This window comes from Rosa chinensis, chromosome 7 (genome assembly GCF_002994745.2).
Source record: "Rosa chinensis cultivar Old Blush chromosome 7, RchiOBHm-V2, whole genome shotgun sequence".
In the NCBI taxonomy this organism is placed as follows: Eukaryota; Viridiplantae; Streptophyta; class Magnoliopsida; order Rosales; family Rosaceae; genus Rosa; species Rosa chinensis.
In genome coordinates, this window is record NC_037094.1 from 62,792,766 (window position 1) to 62,808,222 (window position 15,457).

At 38.0% G+C, this 15,457-nt stretch overlaps 2 protein-coding genes across 2 annotated transcripts; one reads left to right on the forward strand and one right to left on the reverse strand.

Annotated features, from left to right (window-relative positions):
* Window positions 1–658: 658 nt before the first annotated feature.
* LOC112178742 (GEM-like protein 1) lies at window positions 659–5,523 on the reverse strand. Its single transcript, XM_024316945.2, has 4 exons — window positions 5,103–5,523; window positions 4,873–4,974; window positions 3,806–4,077; window positions 659–1,103 (listed from the first exon to the last, which is right to left on the reverse strand). The coding sequence occupies exons 1-4, from the start codon at window positions 5,416–5,418 to the stop codon at window positions 900–902; spliced, it is 894 nt and encodes a 297-aa protein (XP_024172713.1). The 5' UTR covers window positions 5,419–5,523; the 3' UTR covers window positions 659–899.
* Window positions 5,524–11,243: 5,720 nt separating this feature from the next.
* On the forward strand, window positions 11,244–14,827 carry LOC112176420 (transport inhibitor response 1-like protein). Its single transcript, XM_024314335.2, has 3 exons — window positions 11,244–12,314; window positions 12,697–13,198; window positions 13,277–14,827. Exons 1-3 carry the CDS (start codon window positions 11,707–11,709, stop codon window positions 14,033–14,035), a joined length of 1,869 nt encoding a protein of 622 aa, XP_024170103.1. The 5' UTR covers window positions 11,244–11,706; the 3' UTR covers window positions 14,036–14,827.
* The last annotated feature ends 630 nt before the right edge of the window (window positions 14,828–15,457 follow it).

Here is a 15,457-nt window from a genome sequence, read left to right on the forward strand (position 1 = left end):
ACATGTGTTACCATTACCTACCAAGCATTACTCTTTACTTTTTCCTTCATGGTATGGTGGCCTGGAAATTTTGAGAGTTTGCTATATTTAAGCAAAACCTTATCTATAATGACCAAATCTCAAGGTTGGCCACCATACCTAGTTGGGCTTTATACTAGGGTTTTGTTTCGCTAGCACCGAGTTTAGACGCTCATTTTCTGTTCTTTTGGGTAAATAAACCCACAGGCAACAGCTATGCTGCAGACAAAAGAATACGGGGGTACTAGAGGGCTAGAGGCGTCATATTTCAGAACAAAAACAGTGAGGCATCATATTTACACAACTTTCCTCCTTCCAAATTGAAGAGGCATCAGCCAGATCGGACTTGATTCAGCATCAGAATTGCGTAGGCAGGGATGATGATATCCCCACTGTAGTTTTAACTTGATGTGTGAGGTCTAGCCTCTATAACAGAGTGGCTCCAAACCAGAGCCAAACAATTGCCAAAAACCAGTCAGGACACCAGGTGGTTTCTAGAGCAGAGGTTGCAACTTTCTTCTCTTGGTCTGTTTAGTCCTTGCGCACACAGTGATTGTGCATTCTTGTCATGCACTCCTTACGCACAGGACAAGTCCTCTCCTCACTATTTCTATAGAAACTCCCTACCATCCAGTTGCACTCATAACAAAAGTCACAGTCTGAAATATGATGTACATAATCACAAATGTCATTTACAACAAAATATATGAATTTGAGTAAACCTCCCTCATTCCAAATGTATAAGAAAATATGGGGTTCTAAAAACAAGCATATTACATTGCAATTCCACTACTCAAAACAACATAGAACATAGACATTAATGCTCATGTATTCATCTATGGTCTTTTCTGTGACACAGCAAAGATTTAGCCTTACACTCATTACAAGCTGTGGGGTTGGGGCTGGGGCTGGGGGTGGGGCTGCACTGCTTCTTGAAGGTGTTTCACAGCACTATCATAGTTTACAAAGCTCATAAACCAGAACTCATGGTTGTCAACAGAGATGACCTGGATGTATTTTTCAGCTGCTTTGACTTTGCTCGTTGATGGGTTGACTGCCTTTAGCTGATGTAATGGAATAACCACCTGCATATGAGAAGGGATCTTGTAAGACTAACGTGATAATGGATACAAAGGCGATCAATGTAGTGCAGTAAATGCTAAAAGAAGTATAGTGCAAATATATCAAGTTTTGAATTTTACTGTTTATAACCCTTTATATGAAAAAACACTAACGTTTCCAACAAATCACATCTCTGGGATTATAAATAAAAGCATGATACAGAAAATATGAGTACATGCAAAGGTACATGGTTGAACCGACAGGGAAAACAATTGGAAGAGATTTGTGACAATTAAAGAGCTGGCAATCCCAAAGCTTTATGCTAATACAGATAACATGAGATGTAGAAGTGCATGGCTGAACTGACAGAAAAATTGGAAGAGTTAGTGACAACAAAAGAGCTGGCAATCTCAAACACATCACTCCAATAAAACAGTATATTTCCATCAAACTCTTTTATGCCTTTACACCTACTAAGATCACTCATTTCAATATGCAATATCCCGATATTCAGATCACTGACCCCTCTGTTGTATTCATATTGCTTTTCATTATCGTCATTGCTCAAGGAGAAGACTTACAAACCTCGATCATTATCATTATCCACCCAGCCAGATATCTCAAGAAAAAAGTCTCAATATACATCCAATGCCTATGAAGCATCCACCATATTCTACTTCATATCAGCTAAAAGAATCATTCATTACCAGGGCACTAATAATATCCAAACATTCAAAATGCACTCCCGAGTTTAAAACAAAATTGCTCAATGTGTTACCATCTCGATGCCAAGCATTAACACCAACTCCACAAATGATTTCACACACATTCCCATTTACTTTGAAGTATACAAATCTCTTAACATAAATGGTATATTATCAGTTGCATCATTTGTAGATAAAAACAAAATAAGGAAACGATAGAATACCACCTGACCAAAAGCAGTCGAGAAATAACAAACAAAGATTTAGGAAAGAGAAAGTCGTCATACAGAGAACAAAAGTGATACAAGGTCCGCATCTTCAAAATAGCATACTTCTTTCTACTAACTATTTATACAACCTGTCTCAATGTTGAGCTATCTGACTAAGGATTTAGGTCGCCAAGTGAAAGATTCTTTCTATTTTATTACCGAATGAAACATGATTTGATCAAGTAAAACCCCTAGTCAAATGACAAGATTTTATTTTTTATTTTTTAACAGAAGGAAATAAACTCAAAGTGTTGACTCTGCCTTCTTCTGTGTAACATCTGGGGACACTAGACAACTGCTTCAAAATGTTTGACACTTCCTTGAAATTGACTAGCTGGTTAGGGACTTCCTACAGCCTATCATACACAGAAGAGGTATCGAGTTCCACTATAGACATTCCAGTCATTAACCATCAAAACTGGTGAACTCAATGTCTGCATTTATATGGTCATAATCTAAGAACTAGGTTCATTGTCTATGTCCCATAAAAGAAGAACAGAATTGGAGGCAAGCTAGTATAGGATCATAACAAGAACTTATAGATTATAGAGTAAATTGCAGTGTCTCTGCTTAGGTTATATAGAAACCTCCCTCTTAATTCTCAGAAATCATATCACCACCCTTTTCACTGTAAGAAGATAACTTTTACATTTTCATTGCTTTTCAAATAAAGAAAAAAGTGTAACAATTATTCATTATAGCCATCTAAAAGCTCACCAGAATATAAATTTCTATTCTGTACTAGAAGCCATCTCCAAATCATGAACTATATGTCCATAACTCCAATAATAAAAGGTATTCAACATAAAACCTGAAACAAGAGGTTAGATTAATCTATGCAGATACTACAAAGACTCTTCTATTTTCACTTGCCTAAAGAGGTTGTTGGCATAACTTGCTCTATATTATAATATCAAATCTTGTCTGTGGAAAATATGAAGAAATTCAAATTGCACTCCAGATTTAGCAAGCTCATGCAGGGGTATCTACAAGGCTTTGAATACTATTTGGCATGTTACCCAACTTGAGAGGTAGCTAAATACTCTAGGGTGTAGTTTATCTATCTTTTATTTGGTCTATTGGTTTCTTTTCTCGTTCAAGCAATTTTGCATACAAACTCATAAGAAATTGCAAGTATTTTATAAGAATAAAATTTAATAGTTATTCTACAAATCAGAGGTTATGAACTTGGGATGCTATGGCTGCTTAACCTACTATAAATATATTATATCTTTGTTATAAGCCTTTGTGGTTTATTAATATACTTCAAAAACCAAAAGTTAGTTTCTCTTGGATCACTTTGCCTATATAGGTTAAGTAAGATTGTTCCAGCTCGGGATGCTATGGCTGCTTAACCCTACCATAACTATATTATATTTTGGTTTATTTATATAATTCAAAAACCAAAAATTAATTTCTCTTAGATCACTTTGCCTATATAGCTTAAGTAAGATTGTTCCAACTTCAGTCCTATGCCCCTTGTTCGTCTATTGCTGGAAGTTTTTTCTATTGAAAATTTTCCCTCTTATATCAACCAGACAGTAGCAGTCTGGTTGCGACTCTAATCATTGTGTCACAACTAACAGGCATTATTGGGCCCTAGGTTGCGAATTTTCTATTGAAAATTTTCCCTCTTATATCTACCTTGTGTCACAACTAACAGGCATTATTGGGCCCTAGGTTGCGACTCTAATCAAAGAAAAGTGGAAGCTGGTTAAAATACCAATGGCCAAGCAACATTATCCACTATACCTTATAATAGCTCCATGCAGTCTGATCACCAGTCTTGTATGAAAGGGGGTCATCACTGCAAAATGCAAGCTTTGCTGTTGACAAATATATAACTCCCATTACGGGGCCAGCAGATGTGGACAGATAGCAAGCAAATGTCTTCAGAAGTTGCTCGTCAGGGACTGTCTCAAAATTTTTCTGAAAGATCTTCTCATAACCACCTTCAGCAATCACTTTTGCACTCTGAGCAATTCTTCCTACAGCAGCATCAGCAAAACTGGGTCCTGTTTTCACTGGTTCAGGGAAACTTACATGCATTATTCTCTAAAACAAAGATAGCTCGGACAAACCCAATATAAAATTCAGCAATGGTTTTAATCCCAGAAATCACCATATGCTCACAAATTACAGATTAATCAAAATGCCACAAAACTTAGTGAAAATCCAGAGGCAAAAGCCATAACTCTATGATGAGCATGATCCACATCCAATTAGATGCACACATGTTTATAATATTAATGGTTCTACTCCCAGTACCAAAAACAACATGTTTCAAAGAACAATCACTTAGATCAAAGTTCAAAGTTAGAAGAGACTCTTTGACGGTTACGTATACACTTGTAATCTGTGAAATACTTCGGAAAGAAAAAGCACCAAGAAAGCTAAACATCCAGGTTTTACCCCACCCTGAGTCTATAGGCTCAAACTAAAAGTATATAGACATTTCTTCGCCAACTAAGGTACACGCGACTTGGCTTTAACAAAGGAGGAGAAATACTCGGGCATACATCTTACATCTCTGCAAAATGCACTATAAACCAAGTATCTACCTTCCATGCACAAACCATTCGGACCAAAAGAAAAAAAGAAAGATAAATACTAGGAAGGTTTCAGATACAGATTTTATGGAAATCCTAATTTAAGTATGAAAAGAAAAAAGAAAAACCCCCCACTCCTGCCACAAAGAACATCTGAGCATATGATAATGTCAATCCACTACATTCTGCATACAAGTCGATAACAATTGCATACTAAACATCAGAAACACTATAAAATCAGCACATATTCTACAGGAATCGAATGCTTACAGTGTTGCCACATGTTGCCCGCAAGATCCTGACCCTTCTTGGTAGTCTCCACAGCCTTCTTTCCCCATTTTCCAAGAACATCTTTCACTGAATCCACCTTATCTAATCTCACAAAATACAAAGCGACTTGCATCAATTTTCATTCCCAAATTCACCTTCGCCAAAATCAAAACCCTAACACATGCATAACAAAACTCTAACAGAATTCAAACCAAGTCTCGGTTACTCACTCTTGACGGACGAAGAAGGAGGCGGAGCCGGATTGGTGACGTAAGGGTTGGACTCCAGCGGCATGGTGGTGGCGGCGGCGTTGTCTTCGGGGATCGGCGGTGCCCGAGCCTCGGGGTGTACTTCGGGATTCGCGACCGACGGCGCTGACGGGACTGACGGCGATTCGGACTTTTCTGAGGCGATGGAGACGGAGGTCCAGGTTTCGGAGTGGGGAGGCGGAGCGACGTCGTTTGGATCGAGCTTAGGGTAAGGAGCGTAGTCTTGGGAGTGAGTAGGAGGCTTTGTGTCGCCGGCTACCTGATGCTGCTCGCTCATATTCGTTTGGTTTTGTCTTGATCAAAACGACGACGGAGATTCCGAGAAGGACGATCAGAGTGGACAAATGGCCGACGAACCAGGTTTAGGGGAAGAAATGGGAGTTTTATTGTGGAGGCGGATCTGGAAGTTACCAAAGTAATACAGTAAAAGTTGGAGTCCACGGCAGTCAATAGTCCATATCATATTGGACTTTCAGCCCAAACTATAACCCTTGGGCTACCTTCTCATGGCCCAAAATGAAAAATTGTTTTTTTTTTCTTTTTTGGTCCAATTATTCATTTTACGATATCCAACGGCACTTCAGGCCCAAATAGTATCCCCAGGCCCATCTCAGAAATGTTGGTTCCTACATCAAGAATCGTGGCGTGTCATAAAAATGATCGTTTTTATTTGGGATAAAACATATCGTTTTAAGGTAGTTAATTGAGACCATATTAGTGTAATGAATCTTCATTTGGAATAAACATACGCCTATTACTTTTTAAGGTCGTTAATTGAGACAATATCAATGTAACGAATGACCATGTAATATCATGTATGGACATATCTAACTAGCCTATTTCTCAACTTGGGACGTGGTGCATGATTGTTCATTTGAGGAAGCGAAAAGTAGTCGATGGTGACTCTAAAACCCAGACGACGCCGTTGAGCAATACTTAGTGGAGCCGAATCCAATCAGATTTTTCTTTTATAACAATTTTTCTAGACACAACCATGTGTCTATCTTTCTCATGACTCAATATTTGATTATTAGAAAAGAGAGTTACATAGTTACAGAGAATGCAATGATGGTAAACAAGAATTAGTCCGAACCACAAAGCTACTGCTTTCTTGCTTCTTCATTTCCTGAACTTGACAGCACAATTGCACAAAATATCTGTGTACGTGCTCCTGCTCCAATTTTCAGAACAAGCATATATTAGTTTCTGTCCTTTACTTCTAGCTTAGCATAGGCTGCTCATTCATAGCTAAAAAGCCTATTGCCAAAAGTGCATCCCAAAGCTAATGTCGTTCTGGTCCGACTCTACCACAACAACTTTTGAATTTGTGATAACCAGCTAAATCTATTGGAATTACTGGCCAATACAATGCTTAATTCCAAGACCACAGATAGCAAATAAGCACTACTAGCAACAGCTGTCTTGCAGTTTTCAATTTCAATATAATTTTCAGAGATCTTTCTTGGTTTGTTTCGTCAAGTCCGGTAAATAGTTGTAACTGCTTGATCATATGCTAGCTAGAAGATGTACTACACTAGCAAGTGGAGAAGACATCTTATCCGAGATGATATACTTCGTAGAAAAAGTTTTGGATCCTTGTGGATGTTGGGGTATCCGTCTACCGACCATAATCTAAGGATATTAATAATATACTCAAAACGGTTCGCTGTAAGTCAGACGAACCGCTAACTTTATCCAACAATTGTCTTGTATAAAAATTCAAAAAACGTCTCTATTTTTTTTCTTAAATTACACTCGTGACAAAAACTAACAAATCTAATGAACCCACCGGCCTATGTAGGATGTGTTTCGTACAGTACTACTATTACAATTTGTACTTTAGGAACCTTTGAATGTACTATATAGGTTCCAAATTATAAGTTCATGCTTGTAAAAAAATGTCATCTAGGCTTTAGGTATGTTTACATTCTGATTTTAAGCTAAATCTGATTATCTGAATTTTTTTTTTCTTTTTCATTTTTTTGCCAGTGAAGTCACTTGTCTGTTTTAAATCTTTTTAACTTGTTGCAGCAGGGCTGGAGCGCCTTCTCCACATGGGTTGTTTAGTAGTTGCCTCCTCTGTCCTTTAGCAATTAACATTATCCTTGATTTTTTTGGTGCAAAAGTTTTTATGAATTTCTGGATCTAAAAATGATGGGCTCCTATTTAAACAGATATCCTAAAATGCAAAATTAATTTAATAAATTAAAATAAAAAAGTTCACGTAGATCAAGATTGGCCCTGTTTGTTGTGCAGAATAGAAGAATTCAGTCTCTCAGAGAGTTACAATCTTCTTCATTTTATGGCATCTTTTCTCGAAACGTTGCAATTACTAAAATATACATCGCAATTAGTTTCTTGTTTGCAAACTTGTCATCCGCCAACCAAACGAGTCTGTAGCATTTGTGAAACTATAGCTCTAGCTATTCATAACTCACTTGCAACGAAAGCAGTTGCAACATTTTGTTATAGGAGAGAGAGAGAGATGAATGGTAGTACTGAACTGTCTCTAAACTCTGTTTTCAGATGAAAATGGGTATTCATTCAAGGCTAATTAAGGAGGCACAGAAATGGCATAAGATAGTTTTCTCTTCTTCTTCTTCTTAACAATCTTTTTGTCATAAGGTTTGAGTGAGATATGGTCTGGAAAACTATTGATGATGCTCTCGTGTTGCCTGACTGCCTGGCTAGAGGAACAGACTTTGAGTGACCAAGTCCAAAATTGAATTAAGCTTAAAATTACAACTACATGAGATGATAAGTGATATAACAAGACAGTTAAAACTATAATATGTTAACATTTCTCATATATGTATTATTTTATGAAAATATTTACCACTTTTAAGGACTCATATTACAATTTTGAAGACTCATGTGGTAATTAGAAAAAAGTCTTCATCATGGTAAATAAGGTCCTTGTTAAAATAAAGTAGGTAACTAGAAGAAAGTCATCAATAAGATAAATAAGATCATTGTTAGAGTAAACTAAGTTCTTATTTGAGTAATTTAAGTCCTGAATGTGGTAATTGTAGTAGATTCTCATTTGAGTAAATAAATCCTAAAAGTGACAATTGTATGTATGTCATATGTTAACATATTGTATAATTTTCTTAACAAGACATGCTAAAAACACTAACATGAACTTTCAATTTGAATTTAAAAGGATGATACCTAGGTTTAAATCAAGTGATTGGATAACCCTTGCAGTGCAGCGTTACGTATAAGACAACTCGTTTTCTAGATTCTTTGTTAAAGATCATTATTGAAGGAAAATCAATCAAATGAAAAATCGTTTAGTCAACAAATTACACTACTCATATTGTATTTTCAAAACTTATAATGATGAATATGTACTTTAAATAAACTTGTAAATTAAATGTTCTGTTGCTAGTTTCTGTACTGAAAGTGCAACTGTCAACTAAATCTTGAAACTATCTCCATATTGATCCAATCCATCTTGATCCGAACATAGATTTATGCTTAGCTAGTAGTTAACCTAACCACTATTAGTGTACAGAAGTCATATTTGGCTGCTTAGCACATGAGTTTTCTCAAAAAAAAAAAAATTCTATACAAAGATTGAGCCAAGATTATGCTATGACTTCTATCATTTTCTTTCTAATATGACAAACTTGTTTCTTCTCCATTTGTCAACTGTAACCAGTAACCAACTTATCAGAATGGCCTAAAATTTGCATTATTTGACATTGCGTTTGAACCTCACATACTCGTAAACATTGATCTTCAAACGCGCTGCTCTTGTACAAATACATCCAATTTCTTGATGGCCCATCAAGAGATCTTTTCGTGGTAATATCAACATCATAACATAAGAAAGGTTATATTGGTGAATCTAATATTGTGTAAAGGTTATATATCAACAAAGAGATGCAAAATATATTTTCTATATATAAAAGTGGTTTTACTTCTTTTATTTTGTTTGTTAAATTGATCCCTATGTTTGATTAAATCGGGTTTAGAAATTTTGAACACACGAATTGGTCATAGAATTTAGGATTTTGGGAGTTTAGTTTCACCAACTGAACTATCTAGTACATATTCTTCTATCAAGTATCAACGCACTTGTATGAATGTCCATGCATGTCAAATAAATACATTGATATATGTACAAAAATCATTCTGCACACGTAATTTCATATTTATTGTTATTGTACGTACAGTTTTTGTGAATTCAATTATATTAAAAAAGATAACGGTCACAGAGAAAACTGATCGTCTCATGTAGTATCAATTGAAGTAACAAGAGCATATTACATTACTATGTGAAACACAAAACATGATCTTGGAACAAAATTGCAAGAAAATAAACTGTTGGAAATGTTGTAGTAGTCCTCAAATCTCCTCAGTAAGCGCCCATCAAAATTTTCTTCGTATCAATAAGTTCCTGAGTAACCCCACTCACATCAGACTCCAAGACAACATAGAGAAACCTGGTAAATAAAACTTAACAAAACTAGAAAGAGATCACCATAATCTTATAATGTCACGAGGAGGAACGCTAGCAAAAGGAGTAACTTTGACCACATCCACATTCACTTATCATACGTGGAAACGTTTTCCAATTACATTAAATTTTACTCTAAACTCTAAAAAGAGATATTAAGCCAGGCCTATTGACCAAAAAGAAAAACATGAGTAACTAGCTAGTTTGTTCATAGAATACTACCACAGATAGAGTAAAAGCATATAATTGTGAACCGTGAAGTGTATCTCTTGGACTTAACCAAAAGGTGAAATACCATCAAAGCTATAAAGCTGCCAGATTTAACTAAAAAGTAACTGCATCCGGAGCGTAAATTTTTCCAGGTATGAATCATATTCCCTACCCTAAAAAGTTGAAAGCCAACTCAGACTTTTTTTTTTTTTGGAAAGAAAAATGCCAACTCAGACTTTGTTTGGCCAAGAGAAGAGAGAAAGTTGAAAAATAACAGAAGTCCCAGTAAAAAGGATTTTACCATTTTTACTGCTGCAAACAAAACTAAGATAAAGAAAGGAAAAAAGACGGTAGTGGGGAAGTTGCTCTGACGCGAATATAGTGCGCGTGCATATGACGCCAAATGTAGTCTGCTAGTTTCGCCTTTGTCAGCTTTTTGCTCAAACATGGTCCAATGAAAAACAACTGTTTACTCCTACTGGATTGGCCCGTCTTTTTAACCCGTATAGTCATATCCCTACTTTTCTTTTACAAGAAACACCTTCGCTATAATTCATTCACATTCTCTGAATGTGTAAAAAAATAATAACTTGTTTTTGAGAAAAAAAAATTGAAAATCATCTGCAAAGATAATTATGTTACCAACAAATAGTGTACAATTTTTTTAAACTTTATTTTGTTGTTGTTGTAATAATATACATTAATATTAAAAAGACATTTCACATTAATATATATATATATATGTAAAATTATTCATGTTTTTTATACCACTCTTGACAAAATAAATTTCTGTAAAATATTACATAAAACACTATATAAAAAAAATTACAACAAAATAGAATGGCTTGAGTGGCGTTGTATATATCTTATGCTACAGATGATTGGAGTTATTAAAGACTGTGTGGCTTGTTCTAATAATTGAAAATGAGTTTTAGTAGTTGTAAATGACGAAAAGAGTCTATTTGTCAATTTTGACAAAGTTCTAACGAAGTTGAAAGAGATTGAAACCGAATCCTGCTAAAAGGTTGATCTCTACACCTAAATTATTATATATACTTTCAAACTATACTAAATAGACATAATAACCTGAAGAAATATAAAGTTCAGTTAGAAATTACATTGATGAGTCAATTGGACTCATCCCTCAACAAGATAAAACCATGTCTTCGGACAAACATGGGCATAATGTCCCTTGTGACCAAGATCTAAACTTTGGCGTGTAATAGGCAAGCTCTTATCATATTTGGTGATGATAATACACTCATTTGAAAAAATAGTAAAATAATTTAACTGCTAACAGGCCTAACAGAAAAAAGAAAAAGTAGCTGCAAAATAGTAAAAACGATAAAAAGGAAATAATATAGAAAAAAAAAAAGGAACAGAAAAGAAAAGGAAAAAGACAAGTTTTGTAAAGGCAAAAACCCCCAAATAATGGAGCAGAAGGTGTGGAGAGCCATTGGATAGTGCCAGATTGAAAGAAAGAGAGTGTGTGTTTTTGTAAGAAGGGAAGAGCATGGAGAATCCCAATGCTCAGAGACACTGAGAGACACAGACAGCACAGCCTACTGTTCACTCTCTCTCTCTCTCCCCCCCCCATCTGTGAACCAATTAAAATAATCCCAACCCACATCTTCTCCCAGACTCAGCTAGCTCATATCACCCACCCCTCTCCTTCTTCTCTCTCTCTCTCTAATCAAACCCTCCCCCCCAAATCCAATTCACTGCTCAGAGCCCATGTCATGATCTGAACTATAAAAAAAAACCCCAACGCAACAGCAGCAAAAGATTCGATTTTTGATTTTGGTTTTTTTTTTTTTTTTCTTCTTTCTATTTCATCACCAAAACCCAAACCCAGATCAAAATCTAGAGAGACTAGTTTCGGTGTGGGATATGGGAGAGGACCCTTCATCGTCCCAAATGTCCGAAGACGACGACCGATCTCCGCCGTTGGATCCCATCTCCAACAAAGCCCGCAACTGCTCCGGGTCGGGTTGCCCCAGCAGCAGCAGCAGCGGCGGCGGCGGCACCGACTACATCATCCCTTACCCGGACCAAGTCCTCGAGAACGTTCTAGAAAACGTGCTCTGCTTCCTCACCGCCCGCCAAGACCGCAACGCCGCCTCATTGGTCTGCAAGTCATGGTACCGCGCCGAGGCCCTCACCCGATCCGAGCTCTTCATCGGCAACTGCTACGCCGTATCGCCACGCCGGGCCACGGCCCGGTTCAGCCGGGTCCGGGCCGTGTCCATCAAGGGGAAGCCCAGGTTCGCCGACTTCAACCTCATGCCGGCCCATTGGGGCGCCCACTTCGGGCCCTGGGTCTCCGCCATGGCCAAGGCTTACCCTTGGCTCGAGAAAGTCTATCTCAAGCGCATGTCCGTCACCGACGACGATCTGGCTCTGCTGGCCGAGGCGTTCCCCGGGTTCAAGGACCTCGTTCTGGTTTGCTGTGATGGATTTGGGACCAGTGGCCTCGCTGTGGTCGCCAGTAAGTGCAGGTAGTTTGCTATTTCCTTTATCACTACTACTATTTTTTTACCCAAATTATAGTTTCTTAATTTGGCTCGGATTCAAATTCATTTGGCGTCTTGTATAGTTTAAGCAATGGCTGATTAGATCCATGAAATGTGTATTAGGTATGCAGTTTAAAGGTGATGCTTTAATTGGGTTTGTTTGGATCTGATTTGGTGTTTTTAGATCTATTATGGTTTTGGTGGTTTGTTTGGAAGTTAATGACTTTTTTTTCCTGATTAAGTATTTGAAGCTCGAAATTAATGCTCTTTCCGTTTTGGGGTGAATGTCTATTGAGGGCCCTAGGATAATGTGAAATTGCAATGGGGGAAATCCGGTCATGAGGTTAATAATGTGTGTGTTTTGCAGACAGCTTAGGGTGCTTGATTTGATTGATTCTGAGGTTATGGACGACGATGTGGATTGGATATGTTGTTTTCCTGAGAGCCAAACCTGTCTGGAGTCTCTGATGTTTGATTGCGTAGAATGCCACGTAAATTTCGAGGCATTGGAGAGGCTGGTGATTAGGTCAACTTCCTTGAAGAAACTTAGGTTGAACCGCTATGTTTCAATTGGGCAGCTACACCGCTTGATGGTTCGAGCTCCACAGCTCACTCACCTAGGAACGGGCTCATTCAGTTCATCGGAGGGCAATGCTCAGGGGGATCAAGAACTGGATTGTGTCTCTGCTTTTGCTGCTTGCAAATCCATAGTCTGTCTATCTGGGTTCAAGGAGATATTTGTGGATCAGTTGCCTGCAATTTACCCCGTCTGTGCTAATCTGACCAATCTGAATTTCAGCTATGCAAACATCAGTGCAGAACAACTTAAACCAGTCATACGAAACTGCCACAAGCTCCAGACTTTCTGGGTATGTGTTGTGTCTCCTTATTTGTGAAAACTGTAAGGAAATGTAGTTTTGAAGCTTACATTTGGTATCTAAATGCAGGTACTTGATTCAGTATGTGATGAAGGCCTTAAGGCAGTGGCTGCAACTTGCAAGGAACTGCGTGAACTTCGGGTCTTCCCAGTCGACCCTCGTGAAGATATTGAGGGTCCTGTGTCTGAGATTGGTTTCCAAGCCATTTCTGAGGGTTGTAGGAAACTGCAATCTATATTATATTTCTGCCAACGTATGACGAATGAAGCTGTGAAAGCCATGTCAAAGAACTGCCCAGATCTTGTGGTGTTTCGTCTGTGTATAATGGGGCGCCACCGGCCTGACCATGTTACTGGTGAGTCCATGGATGAAGGTTTTGGAGCAATAGTTATGAATTGTAAGAAGCTCACCCGCCTCGCTGTGTCTGGTTTACTGACTGATCAAGCTTTCAGTTACATTGGGCAATATGGAAAATTGGTTCGAACTCTCTCAGTTGCCTTTGCTGGTGACAGTGACATGGCTCTACAATATTTGCTTGAGGGCTGCCCTAAATTGCAGAAGCTTGAAATCCGGGACAGTCCATTTGGGGATTCAGCATTACGCTCTGGCTTGCATCACTATTACAACATGAGATTCCTTTGGATGTCATCATGCTTGTTAACTCCGCAAGGTTGTCGAGATATTGCTCGAGCACTGCCCCGCCTGGTTGTGGAAGTGATCAACAGTGATCAACAGGTGGAAACGGGTGAATATGTTGATATACTATACATGTACCGATCCCTTGATGGGCAAAGGGATGATATTCCAAAGTTTGTTGATATCCTGTAGACTTTGCAATTACAAGTTGTTAGAAGTTGTTTCAACTATTCTTATGGCGGCATTGGAGCAAGTGAGACACATTTTACTGGCGGAAAGTATCCTGCGGGTGACTTTTATATGACCCGCTAGGTGGTTCCTGCATCGCCAGATGAGCAAAGATGAGTAAACAACTTCTGGTCTTTATTGAGCTTAGCTTTTGCAATGGCAGTCAGATGCCACAGTTGCGAAGGCCATCAGATAAGCATTGCAGACCACATTTCTTCTTCTTTGGTTCTTCCGAGTTCTTTGGAGGATGGGGTGCTGATGCTGAGGATTAATGTCTGCGAGGTATTGGATTACCATCATCGAATGTTTGTATTGGTACACTTCTAAATTTCATGTTTGTTTTTGTTCCATATTCATTTGATCATAAACAACGGCTGCCAGAGGCGAAGGGAGGGTTTTCGAGCTGATCATGAAATTTTCACGTTCTCAAGCAAACCATACTGTTTATCTCTTCTTGAGCAAATCGGAAGTGGACAATCTGACAGGTGAAAATTTCTACATCCCTCGCCTGTGCCGCCAGTAGAGAAGAAAAGCGAAGAGAGCTTAGTCTGTTTATTTTGATTCAAATGGTAGTTTTAGTTTTTAAGCTGTAACTGGTGAGATCTAAGTGCCTTAGACTGATACATCGCTGTGTTTCTCTATCTCTCTTTTCCCAAGTGTTTGTTTCTTTCAGTTTCAGATGTGTTGTTGTAGCACCTGACTGTTGAATTTATTATTGTTATTGTTAGCAAATGCAAATGTGAGATGGGTAATAAATGCCAAAATTTGCATGGACCATGTTGTACCATTGATTTATTTATTTTGTTGCTTAAATGTGGAATGATCAATTGACAGTGAGATTTCCATTAATGATGTTTGGAAAGTGTTTATACAAGTACACACCTTACAGGAGAACCTTCCTTCTCTGCCATAGAATGATATGAGTAAAACTCGTTAATACTCTGGAGCATTATAGAACTATCGATAGAACTGTGTTTTATTTTTTGACGGTTCTACTTGCTTTTGAGTCGCATTATTGATGTTGATCCGACCTGTTTATGGTTAGGAGTAGGGCCTTTGTTCTGATGATTTGTCACACCCCCGTGATTGCGTTATAAAGCAGCCAAATCCAATGACTCGCCATCTCTCTGTCCATCTCTATCTCATTATTAGGAGAGAAAAAAAATCCATCTGCCTTCTCTGTTGGTATTCCATCTATCTTGCTAGAATGCTAGATGGTAAAAGCTGACTTCTCTCAGCAAAGTGGGATCTGACTCTGCATTTGAACAAGTGATTAAAGGACAAAGAGAAGCAAACATATATGAGAAAAGAAAAGAAAAAAGAAGTTGAGGGAAGCAAAAGCGTGACGTTACCTTCTTTTCCAGCTATTGAATCATGGAGTCTGAA

What these genes read in the sequence shown, in the direction of transcription:
- LOC112178742 (XM_024316945.2), bottom strand. Translation starts at nt 5,418, where the DNA reads ATGAGCGAGCAGCATCAGGTAGCCGGCGACACAAAGCCTCCTACTCAC. An exon ending in TCCTTCTTCGTCCGTCAAGA is followed by an intron (nt 4,975 to 5,102) that starts GTGAGTAACCGA and finishes TTGTGAGATTAG; the next exon opens with ATAAGGTGGATTCAGTGAAA. An exon ending in CTGCATGGAGCTATTATAAG is followed by an intron (nt 1,104 to 3,805) that starts GTATAGTGGATA and finishes TCTCATATGCAG; the next exon opens with GTGGTTATTCCATTACATCA.
- LOC112176420 (XM_024314335.2), top strand. Translation starts at nt 11,707, where the DNA reads ATGGGAGAGGACCCTTCATCGTCCCAAATGTCCGAAGACGACGACCGA. An exon ending in GTGGTCGCCAGTAAGTGCAG is followed by an intron (nt 12,315 to 12,696) that starts GTAGTTTGCTAT and finishes TGTGTTTTGCAG; the next exon opens with ACAGCTTAGGGTGCTTGATT. An exon ending in ACAAGCTCCAGACTTTCTGG is followed by an intron (nt 13,199 to 13,276) that starts GTATGTGTTGTG and finishes ATCTAAATGCAG; the next exon opens with GTACTTGATTCAGTATGTGA.